We start from the raw sequence: 14,513 nt of genomic DNA on the forward strand, positions 1-14,513 counted from the left end.
AATCAAATCTATTTTACAATAAAAAAGTTCTATAATCCATTATATCATATTAAATTATGTGAGATCTCTTCGTCAATCAAGTATTTTTTATGAATTTGTATGTGTATGAAAGACACTGCTTCGGATTAGGTCGGAAGAATTTGTAGAAGGCAATCTAAATGATAGATTCCACCGATAAAATATTGAGATTGGTGAACTTAATTCTTCGGGTAAATTATATAAACTCTCAAACTACTGTCCAACTTACCCTGGAAATAATTCTCAATCAGGTAGGGGTGGCAATATGAATACAAAATTATTATATTTAAATTTGATGTTAACGAATTCGGATCAAAATAGGTTGACTTGTTAAGATACGATTTATGAACGAGTCAATTGCTTAACTTAAAATTGAACCCGCTTGGATTTTTTTTCTTTTTCAAAATCATAATGTATTATTGTTAAATTATAATATTGATATTTCTTAGTATGCTTATATTTTTATTATTGAGATTGTAATTTTAAACCTATACTCATATTTGTTATTATAATGTTAAACTTTTTATAGAAAATTATGTTAATAAGGTCAAATAAGTTATGTGTATTAGTTCAACTAATTTACATAAAACTACTTCAAATAAGTCGTGTTATGTCGACTTATTTTTAATTAATTATTAAACGGGTCAAAATGGGTGACAGGTTATCTAAATGGATTGAGTTAGAATTTGAAAATTTGACACGTTTAACTTAACAGGTCGGATTCAGGGTGACTTATATAGTCGAATATTTATGACTTACACAAACACAACCCGAAAACACGATTTGTCATCCCTATGAGCAGGTTTGGGCATTAAATAATAAATAAAAAGGCAGCATTACCTCCGATTTATAACGAAAATACAACAATTTCCATTTGCTGATAGACAAAAAAAATTCAAAAAATAAAGACATTTTAAAAATTGGAGAATTCAGAAGTCAAAAAGGACAATATGTATCCATCGATGAAGGAAATTCAGAAGCTTAATTTTGATGCAACAATGAGGACTTCTTCACTGCTCTTCTTGAGGTAAAACAGTAGCAGATAAATCAAATCTGAAAAGAGTTCTGTGGAAGGTGGTTCACATTTCTTCTATCCCAAACACCTCCAAAAATTCGAAAACAGATAAAACACAATTTGTAAAGAATATTTCTCCTATCATTGGGCTGTCATCTATTAATCTCCCCCTTTAGTCATGCTCTGTGACCCTATTTTGAAACCACCATGAATATACGCTTCCAGGCAAAAAAATATAACAAAAATAAAATAAAATAAAAACTGCAAGCATAGGCTACATCCTTCATAATTCAGATCATAAAGGATAAATCTGATATCAAGAAAATCATATGTACATAGCAAAACAAATCCAGGCTCATTCATCTGCGAAGAATGGATCAGCCAAAAACCAAAGTGCCATGGTAATTAGTAAACAGGAAGTTATTGATTCTGACAATTATTTCTGTCACCAAGTTCAACATATAAAATGCAACCATACTGAGTAGTTTGTTTAGACCAATGTCACTTGTATTTGGAAATCTAGTCCTCTCCACAAGCAAGGATTCATAAACATCCACAATCACAGGCACTGGCAATAAGCGCACTCAGAAACAGTATATAACTTGGCATCGGTGGCTGGCATGAAGCCAACCCGTATGAAACCCAAAAAATACCCAGACACCATACAATGTCTGAGTTCCATACTCTGAATTTTACCTCCATAACATGAAGATTCTTCGCCATCATCGTCTTCTTTCCCCTACATTCTTTAGAACAAAGATGAAAATCCTTTTGTACCTCCAAACAAGACCACCGCACCCACCAAACAAGCTGCTCCACCCATGTCCCTTAACTGAAGGGTAAATTCCTGCTCAGATGAATACTTTTATCATTAACTTCCCCTCCTTTAAAAAGAAAAATAGAGCTGGAAATATATACTACACTAAAAACTTTTTTTCTATAGCTTAACGGTATTCCATTTTCAATGACAAAACACATTGAAAAATAATCGTCAGCAACAAAGGTTTTAAGGACATGAACACTTCGTCATCGTGAAGAAGTTATGATGGGCACCATGCAATAAATCCTAACCACCACTCATGCCTAAGTCCATTAAATGTCGTCTGCTACTGAATATAAGACATGTTCTGACTTAACACGAGCATTATTTGTCGGTTGCAAAATTTGCACAAAACTATTGGTGTTCAATGGTAAAATTTATTTTCAATGGCAAACAAAATTTTACTAAATATTAATGATTTTTGCCCCCACTTACTAACACCGTAAAGTCCCCCAACTAAATAACTAAGAATGTCTTGTAAAAAGAAGGGAGAGCATAGAAGTAATACCCTTCTTTTTGCTTTTAGTGCAACATTAAAGCACCTAGGGCATAGGGCATATAACCCGAGTTAGCGGGGCAGCTCAAAAAGGTGAGCCAAAGAAATTCTTTTTGATAAGTAAACAGCCGGTCCAAATAAAAAGGTGAGCCAAAGAAATAGAAAGGAAAAAGAAGAAAAATAAAATACGAAAGAAATTGCAGCTCAAAACTTAAGTTCAGAGCTTTTCTTTTTGTTTGACAATGGTATCAGAAGCTTTGCCTCGGCTAGTTCCTTGGCTACGTGCAGTCTCCCCATCTCACGTACATAGAGCAATTAACAGATCACGGCTATATATATATGTAATTGGTCAAAATGGAGGGATAGAGAAGATCAGATCTACTATTAGAGAATAAGTTGACAGGGGACATACCAAAAGAAAGATTTATGTAGAAAGAAAGAAAATAAATAAAAAAATGTGTGCCCCAAAATGAAAAAGGGGGGCTTCAAAGGGGTATCTAAACAAAAAAGGAGTCCATGGACCATGACCCCGAAGATGTCCAATTCCACACCTTTCTCTCAAGTATATGCCAACCTTTCTTCATGCGAAAGGTTTTTTCTCCTCAATAGGAAGCTTTAAAAGACTTCAGGTGGGGATTTAAAGAAGACAAAAGACACTATTCATACTCATCCCAGTAAGAGAAAGACTGATTGCGACAACTCAACCAGATGAGACATCTCTTATTTACTATTTAATTTACCGAAAATAAATAACTTTCTAGATCATAACTTGATTTACGACCCAAACCAATAAACACTAAACGTGTCACAAGGTTTACACACTTTGAGATATTGACAGGCCATGACTCGGCTGGGCACCAAAGACCTTCAACTTAACTGTTTATACCTGAAAAGCTTACTATATAAAATATATAGATTTGATAGGTAACAACAGCCTGAGAAATCCCAGTGCAATACCTCCCAGTGACCTCTCTTATAAGCATCACATAAAAAAGGCGATATAGCCAACAAGTCAACCAAAGACTTGTCTATAACCAGATTAACACCAATAATGGAAAAGAACTAAAGAAGAGAGATCAAGTGCAACAGACAATGCAAGTAGAAAATTGTCCACCGCCTTTCATGCTTGTATAGAACCAGCTCAAGTAGAATATTTTCCATATCAATTGTGCAGATTTAAAGATAATTATGAAATATAGAAACAGATGAGAACAAACATATAAAACGAATTTTATTTGTACCTGTCTAATTAGTGGACAAATTCCTAAGCCCATCATTAAATGAAAAAGATCTATACAGTAACTTCCTAGAATTTATGAACTGAGAAATGATAACTAAAGGGAAGCAGCTATAGAAAAGACATTCCATAGGTCAATTCTAAAAGTATCAATCCAAAAGTGGGTTTAAACAAATCTTACCACATCTATGGAAAATAAGGAACGCAATGATAAGAATTAGTGATGTCTGGATGTGAAAATTCTTGGGACAAATTTGATGAATAGTGAAGAAATGCAGTTCAGATGAAGTTTTAAATGTTTTTTTGAGAGTTGTGGGTCCCACCTTGAAAATACATTGGAATAATCATTTTTGTCAGAAATATTTTAGAACAAATTATTATATAAACTAAAATTTTTAAAAAAAAACTCAAAATTGACGGCCACCACGGGAAGGTCTTGTGGTGGCCAACGCTTAATACAAGCTATGTACTATTTATTTTTAATTTATATTAATTGAAATGAAAAAGTTTTTGGGTGAGATATTTTTTTATTTTGTATGTTTGGCAGAGAAGTTGGGAAAAAACTTGGAATTGTAGAGTGAAAACCACTACAATTTTGTTGCTAAACACGGGCTTAGCCCCAATCTTCAAAGAAGTGTACGTGATTGTGCAGTCCTGTGATACGTACAGGAAAACTGTTAGCCTTGTCAATAAGTGCCCTCTTAATTAACATTTCAATGAATGCAAATTGGGATATCGTCCATAAGTGGTATATAGCAGCATAACATTGTTATCCATATGAGAAGAATGTCAAATAGGAGAGAGAGAGAGAGAGAGAGATGCGTAGGAAAGCATTCGACTTTGAGACTCAGTTTCAACCTTCAATTAAAGGATGTAATAAGCTTTGTTTGGAAAGTGTTTGGGGGTAATTTTGATTAGTAACATCCATAAGTTTTAAGATGTTTTTGCAATGTAGCACCTGGAAAGTGTTTGGTAAGATTTTTTAGTAGGGAGAAGGGGGAACTGAAAACAAGAAAGTTCGAACAAGAAAATCACTAAGCTAGGTGGTGGATCTACCCCCACCACGTGGCTGGCCACAGTGAGCCACAAGGGAGGCAGGAGATACCCCTTCATAGTGCAGCACATCAGCCATGTACGAGGACGGGGGAGATCACTTCCTCCCAATTCCTCCCTTGGCTCAAACAAGAGGATATGCGAGATGTGTCCAATCCCTCGCAGCTTGCCATACAACAGGCTGCAGGCTGTGGGTGAGGAGGTGGGAGGTCTCATGGCAGTATCTCCCCCATCTTCCTTGGGTTCACCATGTGACTGTAAGGAGGCAAGGAGCAGAACATCTCCCCCCATCCACCATTGCTCAGAGGCAGGCATGCCACAGTGACGGCCACACTTGCGGCAGAGGGGAACTATCACTATTGCACCACAGTTTTTTTTTTTTTTTTGTTGGTTGAGGGGGGAGATCTTCCTCAACATCTGTGCTTTTTTTCTTCTGTTTTATTTATAAATAAAATTATAGAACAAATTAAAGAAAATTGTCTTCTATAACAATTTTAAAACTTATACTGAGAACATAAGTTTTACAACTGTCCTCAAAAACAGTTTTGGTTTTCTATTTTTTTGGCTGCAATTTTAGGGGAAGCTGTTCTTGAAAAGAAACTTGTTCTCGAGATTCGGCAAAAAAAGAATATTGTTCTTGAGGACAGTTACCTAACAATACCTTCATGTCGGCATATAAAAGTGAACCTTTAAGCAAGAATAAAAATAACTTGGGTTTTCACAAGTAGAAAGCAAGGAAATCACCTTTTCTCCGTGAAATCCAACTGGCTGCACTCTGCCTCAATACATCCTGCCAGTGCACTCTATAGAGCCACAATAGCAACTCTTCTTTTTTATATTGCCATTTGAGTCATGAACCTGATCTATCACATAATTGTAATGGTAAGTCAGCTCCTGCAACGGAGGAATGTTCTCAGCGGCAAAAAGCATTATGTGAGGAATTCTCCTATCATCACGATCATATAGGACATTTTGCGCATACAAATTGGGAGAGCAACTGTGGTTGATGAATCTCCCCACATTGCCATACTGCGCTGCATCAATAGTGAAGCCACCATCCTCCACAACTTCAGAGGAACTTGCTTGCACATCAGGCATAAGGGACGAGAGTCCATCCCAAAGAGAACTGTCATTGTAGAGATTCCCAATGTCAAACAGATACTCATCATTACCAGTTCTTTGCTCAGCTTCCTTCTCTTCAAGGAGCTCTCCTATATACTCGCATATAAAACTTCCAGAAGGAATGGAATTAAGGGATCTCACCCCCCATCCCCTAGATTTGGTTTTAAAAATTTCAAGCTGAAATTTGATACCATGCTGACTAACTCTATTATGGCAAGAAGGAGGACATGAGCAAGAAGGACCACACTCATAGACAAGGGGCTTTGCTTCAACTATAGCACCATTATGGTTAAATGGGATTTCTCCACCATTCTTGACTGCACACAGACATCTCTCAGAATCTGAGCATCCATTGGTGCAGTTACAACCCTTAGGCTGTAAGGGGTGGCACCAATCGGGGTATATCATGCTAGTTATGTATGTAAATGGTGGAGGTTTTGTATCATCTATGGTATTCACAACAGAAATGGGAATTAACTCTTTCCCTTGTGAGATATCATTTACGCAGAGACCCTCCCTTATTTTGTATTTTTTGGACTTCCTGACTTCTTGCCAAGCAAGCTCTGGTTGACCAGGGATTCTGTCCAACTGAAACTTAAAAACCAGCTTACCATGCGGCCCCAACTCCTGCCAACACTTTGCCACCAAATATAGCCCATCATAGACATATGTTTTTCCATCTGAAGACTCAGAGCCACGGATCACCCTAACCGAATTCTTTTCATGCATGCTATTCTTCAAAGCGAGGTTTCCCCTTTCAAGCTTCTGATCTTCAGGTTCTTTATCCGCATGCATCACATTTCCTCCCTGGCCTGTATATATCAATGAATCTGAATTATCCAAAAGATCAGCATAGCCCCCAGATGCTACAACGCTAGTAGCAAGAATCTTCCCACCATGCTTTACATAATCTATACCACCCTGAATCGGACGATGAAGACCAATAATATTAAGTTCAACCCTATAGTGAAACTCATCACCAACTTCAACTCCTGGAACAGATCCCAAGATTTGCTTTCCAGTGTTAACATATTTTTTGTGGTCTTTCAGAATCGCTGCTGCTTCAAAGTCAATCCTCCTTTTCTTTTCCTTATTTTCCTTAGACTTCCCTTTTACCTTTGACTTTGCTTCTACTTCCTGCAAGAGCTTCCTACAGATGGCTTGAAATAGACGCAGTGTCTCCCTCACTTTGTTCCGGGTAACAGCATCATTGTTTTGACCATTAGAACTTACACTCCATTCAATGGGAGGAACGTTTACTTCAAAACTACGTGGCCTCGGAGCCAAATGAAAGTCGTCATGTTCATCATCATCCTCAGCAGAATCCTTCTTATCTGCAATAACCATTTGACCAACTCTTTGATTAGCAGTGTTTCCTGCAACAACTGACTTCTTTTTTTTAGACTTCACTACAGAATCTTTCACTTCATGCTTTGTCCTGACAGCAGATTTATATTTTCCACTCTGTAGAAAACTATGTTTCTTCTCTTTGCTTTCACTTGTAGCACCAGATTGATGGGGTTTATAGGCCCCTTTCCCCTTCTTCCAAGGACAATTTGGTGCAGCCATCAGACCTTGCACCACAACCCAGTCCAGCATAGGTTCCAAACTCTCATTATCTTTTTCATCCTCCAGCAGCCAGTTCTGATTTCCAGATATTTTGGAAAGCTTTCTCTTTATGCTCAAGTCCTCTTGGTAAACTACTATCTCCTTCCCCATTTTTTCTTCCAGTTCTCCAATGTCCTTGGATTCTTTTATGACAACTGTCCCAGACTGGCGATCAACATTTCCCCGCAATTTGCTCTCCTGCACATCTTTATCTTCAACATCCTCTCCCATTAGCCTCACTCTAGTTTCTATAGTCTTTTTGAACATCCTGTCATCCATATCAGACTTCTCTTGACCCAAAATATTGTTCTTTGGAGAACTAAACACCTTCAGACTCTCTTTACTAAGACATGGAGCATTTCTTCCACACATGGGAGGGAAGTCTCTAATGGCTGAAACATTTCTTCGAGGAGGATACCTTTTATCCGTAGTCCCCCACAAACCATTGCCATTAGGAACAGCACTAGATCCATCGGATGGTGAGAAGGATTTAAAACTACTCGGCGAGATCATTTCTTCTTTTGAAGCCGAAGCAACCACCAAATGTAAATCCTTCAATACAGCCATGGCAGCATCTTCTAAACCCTTTACAGGTTCACTCAACCATGCATTATTCAAAGCTTGTGAAGCTGGTGACTGTGATTCCACATGTTCAGCACTCACAGATTCAAGTCTATTAGCTTGACCAGATGAAACAACCACTTTTTCATCCTCTGATGTCAAAACACTTTTTGGCTCAAGAGAGTGGGTTCTTTGTACAAAAGGTCCACATCCTGGTGGGAAATCACGAACAGAAGAAACTGAGCGCCTCTTATACTTCGGTAGACCAGTGTGGAAAGAACAATCACCATTTTCCATAGACAATTTTCCCAATTTTCCTTCAGAATGGCCACTATTTACCGATGTAACTGTTTTAAGAGATTCTGGATGCAGCATATTGTCCATAAACCCCATTAGAACTCCCAAAATGAGTTAAAGCTGCAATCTAATATGACCTGAAAGCAAAAAGTATCAGTAAATCACACTAATACTGCCCAGAAGGAAGAGTTAGTGAACTATACTAATTCCAAAGCTTAAATTCCAAATGCAAATGCAACATGTCTTTAATCCGGTTAAACGCCATACTGCATAGCACGTCCCCATCACACGGATTGATAACAAGGTCAAAAACCGTCTTTACATTGGATGGTTTGGTGTTTTGATAATCCCTAACTTATTGACCGCAACTTCAAGTAAATCGTCGAATTTTCACCAAGGAGACGTGGCTTCTAGAAAATTTTTTTTTTTTTTTTTTTGTAAGTAAGAAAATTTATTGATCCTTATAATTAGGAATAGCCCAAGTACACAAGTGGTATACAAGAGAGAAATACCTAATTACAACCTACGAACAAAGAAAGAAGCATACAAGTCATTAAAGTTAACCCCCTATAATACAATAGCCTTTGCCCAAAGTAACAAAGATTGGAAAAATAAGGCCTCCTTTGGATGTTGAGATGAGATGAGAAATCTGTGAATAGTATTGAAATAATTTGTGAATAGTAGTGAATTTGTTTGAGTTAAAATGTTTTATGGGGTTTTGAGAAATGAGAAAAAAAAATTGAATAAAAATATTATAAAGTTAAAATATTATTAGAATATTATTTTTTAATATTATTTTGCTTTAGGATTTGAAAATGTTGAATTTTTTGTGTGTTTTGTTTGGAAGTTTGAGAAAGTTGCAATGATTAGGTAATTATTAGATGAAAGATTTGAAAATTTGAAATTGAAAAAGGGTTTGTGTTTGTGTTTGAGTGGTGTTTAGATGTTAAGATGAGACAAGATAGGATGAGAGCATCTCAACATCCAAACGGGGCCCAAGTCTCTAATCCCCCCCAATGAGTGTTCTCTATTTTCAAAACATCTTCCATTCTTTTAACTCCATATACACCACATATGACATAGGGGCACCATCTTGCACACATCAACTACTTGACGATATCCTCGTGTTCCACACCAAGAAGCCAAAATATCCACCACCCTCTTTGGCATCACCCAAGCAATGTCCAACCTTACAAAGATTTCATCCCATCGAGCCTTCGTCACATCACAATGGAGAAGTAGATGGTCCGTCGATTCACCATTCCTTTTGCACATGAAGCACCAATCCATTATAAAAAAAAAAGCCACGCTTCCTCAACTTGTCTATGGTCAAAAGTTTCCCGTGAAAGGCCAACCAACCAAAGAAAGCAACTTTTAAGGGCACTTTGCACTTCCAAATGCATCTCCAAGGGAAACCAGTAGAAAAATGGGTAAACAAAGCATTGTATAAAGATTTAACTGAGAAATTCTTGTTCCCGGGGTGTATACACAGCAGCTTGTCCTCCACACCACACTCCAAATTCAATGCATACAAGGTGCCGTAGAAATTAGAAATGTCTCCCACTTCCCAATCTTGAATTGCTCTGATAAATGACACATTCCACTGCAGCAGGCAATTCAAAGAGTCCATATAATCAGCAACAGAGGCTTCCTTATGCAATGCAATTCTAAAAATAGAAGGAAAAACCTCCTTGAGAGCAACATAACCGCCCCAAATATCAACCCAGAATCTGACCCTTGTTCCATACCCAGACACAAATCTGAAATTATGAATGAAATCCTCCCCTTCCTAATAAATTTCCATACTCACGCACCATATGATCCACGCACTTCACTAGAAATCCAACCTCCCCAAATGCTTCCAAATTTAGCATCCACGGACCTCCATAAAGCATCACTTTCTTGATGGTACTGCCACAACCTTTTCCCGAGTAAGACCGTATTGAAAATGCTCAACTTTCTAATCCCCAAACCTCCACAAGATGGGGGGTACAAATCTTGTCTTATTTAATCAAATGGAATTTTTTCTCATCCCCCAATCCACCCAACAGGAAAGCATTGAAGATTCTTTCCATCCTATTAGCCACACTAGCCAAAATCAGGAATAAGATTAGGGGTGTCAAATCATGTTAACGGATCGTGTTCATGTCGTGTCAAAACATGTATATTATACTATATAGGTCAACCCTAACCCGACCGGTTAAGCTTATCGTGTCAAAATCTCAAATCCTAACACAACTCATTAACATAACGTGTCGTGTCAACCCGTTTTGATCTATTAGTAAATATTATGAAATAGGTTAACACAACACAATACGACTCGTTTCAAACTGTTTATATAAATGGGTTGAATAGGCCCAAAATTAACTCATTTGACTTGATTAAGTTTAGCAGAATTTTATATAAACGTTAAAATCACAATATCTATAAAAATAAAACTAACTACAAGTCTAAAATTACAATCAAAATAATAAAAATATCGAAATTAAAATTTTAATAATTTTACTTTTAGGTATAAAGGCATAATTATAATTTTAACTTTCTTAACGTGTCATAACGAGTCAAAACGGGTTGACCTGTTATCAACCCGTTAAGCAATCGTGTCTTAACGGGTCAACCCGTTTTGACCCAAACCCATTAAAACTAAACTCTAACCCACTATTATCGTGTCGTGTTCGTGTTGGGTTAACGGGTCGTGTAACATATTGTCACCCCTAAATAAGATAGTACATAAGGAGGTTAGATAACGAACTCTTAATAAGAGTGATTCCCCCCTTTATATAGATACATCCTTTTCCAACCAACCAATCTATTCTCAATTTTTTCGTTAACACCATCCCATATTACCTTGGATTTATGAGGGGCCCCCAAATGGAAGATCAATGTACTTCATAGGCAAGGAAGAAACCTTACAACCCAAGATTTAAGCCGATTGTTGACACCCAAGGGTTTGAATTTTAGACCTAAAAGCACACCACTAAAACCAAGGCCTCTACCTCTTTGGCCAGGTTTTTACAAACCTTTTTATTGGCTACAACTATAAAAGAAAGGAAGACTTGATAAAATTATTAATTATATGATCTATGAGATTTTGGATTCCAGGGTCAAATACATTAAAAAAGGGAAATAAAACTCCATTGAGAAGATCAAACCAAAATTTGACCAGCAAAATTAACCTTCCCACCTTTTGGCGACTGGCAAACCACATAGAGAATTAAAACAAACAGCAATCTCTTAAAGACCCAATCATTGATCAAAAAGCTCTAGGACTATTGAATATTAATTTGGTTAAACCTTTAACCCTCAGCATCATAACATTCCATTACGCTTCTGAATCCGACGTCCATGGCGCCCACTTTATCGACACTAACTCGATAGTAGCCTTTTCCCTTTTAGCAGTTTCACTCATCTATCAATATTCAATGACTTAACACTATGCCCATACATAGTACCAAGGCATTTTAATCCAGCCTATAGGTCGTCCCCTCCATGATTTGAGCCCGTGACGATTCCTTCTCTGATACCAATTGTTAAAACTCAATTATTGATCCATAAGTCCTATGACTGTTGGATATTAATTGGGTTAAATCTTTAACCCTCAGCATCATAACACAATCGGAACACCGTCATAACGTTATGTTTCTGCCAGATCCCAAAAACAGAAAAATCGACCACCATTAAGAAACTTAACTATCCCATTTTCCAGTCTTTTCTCAACAACCAAAATAAATATAAAAAAATGACAAACTATTTAGAAAATAACCTATACATCCTTCGACTTCAAGGAAACGATGTTAAAAAGAAAATTAGCATATAATTTCGGCTTCTACGATGCATTAACCACTTAGGTAACAAACAAAAAACGACCCAATACTCATTTCAATCAGTTCCTTCACTATCCTCTAGTTTACGAGCTGCCAAACAGAATTGAAAATCGCGTACCCAAATTTTAGCATATTAAGAGAAGAAAGTGGGAATTGATCCTCATTTTCGACGAAATTACACGCATGCATCCACTTTTACCAAGACTTATTACTCTATTTTCAAAAGGTACCTGAAAAACTTCGTGTTCGAACATTTTCTAGTTCCTCGCTTCCTCAGCAACGGACTTCTGAAATAAGGCGAAAATGAGCCATTTCTTTCGTACTTTACGCATACAGAGAACGAGAGAAGGGAGATAGATTACACTTTACCGGGTTAGCGGATCCTGCAAAACGACGTCGTTAAGATGTTGTGATGACAGCCAGAGCCGTAATAAATATACGGAAAAAGCCACTAGCCTATTTTAATTATGAGATGAGAAAAAATAAAAAATTATTAAAATATAATATTTAATATTATTTTTATTATAAAATTTAAGAATTTTAAACTTTTTATTATATTTTATATAAAAATTTAAAAAAATTATAATAATTATATAAGGTGGAATGATTTAATTTTGTTTAACCTAACCAATTTTAAAAAAATGAGGGCAAAATTGTTGTAATGTACATTGATTATGCCCTATTTATGAATGCTAGGTGCTACACCCGACAAAATGTCTCGCTAAATATTTTTTTATGTATTTTTTTATGGTTTTAAATATTTTAAAAAATTTATAATATTATTAAAAAAGTACTTATTTAATTAGTAAAATATATATACGAATAGAAATGTTGGCGATCAATTTCTCTTTATGTATCCTTTTTGTCTAGGGTTTTGTTATATATAAATAAATTTGTATACCAATCTGTATATCAATATTGTTGTATTCCTATTTAAAATTTAAATTAGTATTATTTTCATTAAAATCTAACTTTCTGGCCAATCACATTAGATAGATGCAGGTATTGATACGTAAAATCGCTTATAATCATATTTTTCCTTTTGTCCGTCTCCTGAGCATTTTTGTATTTTCAATTACTAAATAAATTAAATAATAATTGCCCTTAAAATCGACAAACAATAAATTTTCTCTAAAATAAGTTATAAATTAAATTGTTTAATACAATACATTACATCATTTTATACTAATTTATTGCTAAGATTTTGAAATCTAGTTTTTATTATAAAAAATGATATTTGCAGTTTTAGGATGTGCAAATTTTGTGCATTTTCTTTGAAAAAAATTGGCAAATCTTGTATCAATATGAAAAAAATATATATATTTTTAATAATAGATATCACTTTTTTTTTTTAAAGAATGGACTTGTACGCTCTTAAAACTATATCCAACATTACTCTTTTACTATTGTAGGCCTTATATTGGTACTTCCTTTAAGAACCTTTCTTCTTCTTCCTTTTACAATGGACTTGGCAAACCTCATGCACCCGTCACCCGATTGGCGACCTGCAATAGGGGCCTTAGGGCCCTCAGAGGCACGTGTCATTGGTGCTTATTCCCCCTTCTTACTTCCTCCATTGTCACCGCTGCCAATCACTCGATCACTATTAGACTCTCCATCAACAACTACCTTCTTTGAAGGCTCAGCGTGTGACGCCCCCAAATTCCGTTTGGGATCGGACGGACATTTGAAGCGTCGAGACATGCAACACAAGGTTACCTGCCCCCGTTCATGACATATAAGATGCAATGTTCCTAACATGCATCTAACATTATGCAATATTCGCAGCGGATAATTTTTTTCTTTAGCAATACTATGCACCAAATTGAAAATATCCCAAATGCTTAAAACATACTTCATACATAAAGACCCATTGAGTAGATCACAACACTAGTCCAAAATAGTTATGATCCAAAAAATACTAAAGATGCAACTCCATTGTACAAGTAGTAATTTACGTTAACTACTATATTAACATTGACGTTGCACCGTCGCTTACTCAACTGTGTCTAGTTGATCAGCCCCTGATTCTCTTTCAGGTCCTGTAACAAGATCTACCATTCGGGAGGAATGGTAGTTGGGACTACCAAAGTGAGATTTGATTACAAATCTCAGTAAGTTAACAAAAAACTTCCACACAAGCTAATGATGCATGCATGACAGTAAAAACATAAATGCATAATCAAATTCATAAGTAATTAAAGCATAACTTGACGTACAACATAGCATAATTGACATAATTTAAATTGAAACATGAACTGAACTTGACTTGACATGAACTTGATCTGAAACTTGACTTAACATGAAAAATACATACTCCACAGTTGTTGTGGCCACATGTATTCTACGTGTAAATACGTACTCCACAGTTGTTGCGGCCCCATGTATTCTACGTGTAAATACATACTCCACAGTTGTTGTGGCCCCATGTATTCTACGTGACACAATTGCTGTGTCTCACG

General features: G+C 36.2%; 1 protein-coding gene across 1 annotated transcript; it reads right to left on the bottom strand.

The window, feature by feature from the left end:
* Positions 1-1,322: 1,322 nt before the first annotated feature.
* On the bottom strand, positions 1,323-12,439 carry LOC122289566 (histone-lysine N-methyltransferase, H3 lysine-9 specific SUVH6-like). Its single transcript, XM_043096693.1, has 4 exons — positions 12,421-12,439; positions 12,282-12,338; positions 5,384-8,364; positions 1,323-1,880 (listed from the first exon to the last, which is right to left on the bottom strand). The coding sequence occupies exon 3, from the start codon at positions 8,321-8,323 to the stop codon at positions 5,420-5,422; it is 2,904 nt and encodes a 967-aa protein (XP_042952627.1). The 5' UTR covers positions 8,324-8,364; positions 12,282-12,338; positions 12,421-12,439; the 3' UTR covers positions 1,323-1,880; positions 5,384-5,419.
* Positions 12,440-14,513: the final 2,074 nt, after the last annotated feature.

The sequence above is a fragment of the Carya illinoinensis genome, chromosome 12, assembly GCF_018687715.1.
Source record: "Carya illinoinensis cultivar Pawnee chromosome 12, C.illinoinensisPawnee_v1, whole genome shotgun sequence".
Taxonomy (NCBI): Eukaryota; Viridiplantae; Streptophyta; class Magnoliopsida; order Fagales; family Juglandaceae; genus Carya; species Carya illinoinensis.

Bases quoted from the DNA above. Each gene is read 5' to 3' on its own strand.
- LOC122289566 (XM_043096693.1), bottom strand. From the start codon at position 8,323: ATGGGGTTTATGGACAATATGCTGCATCCAGAATCTCTTAAAACAGTT.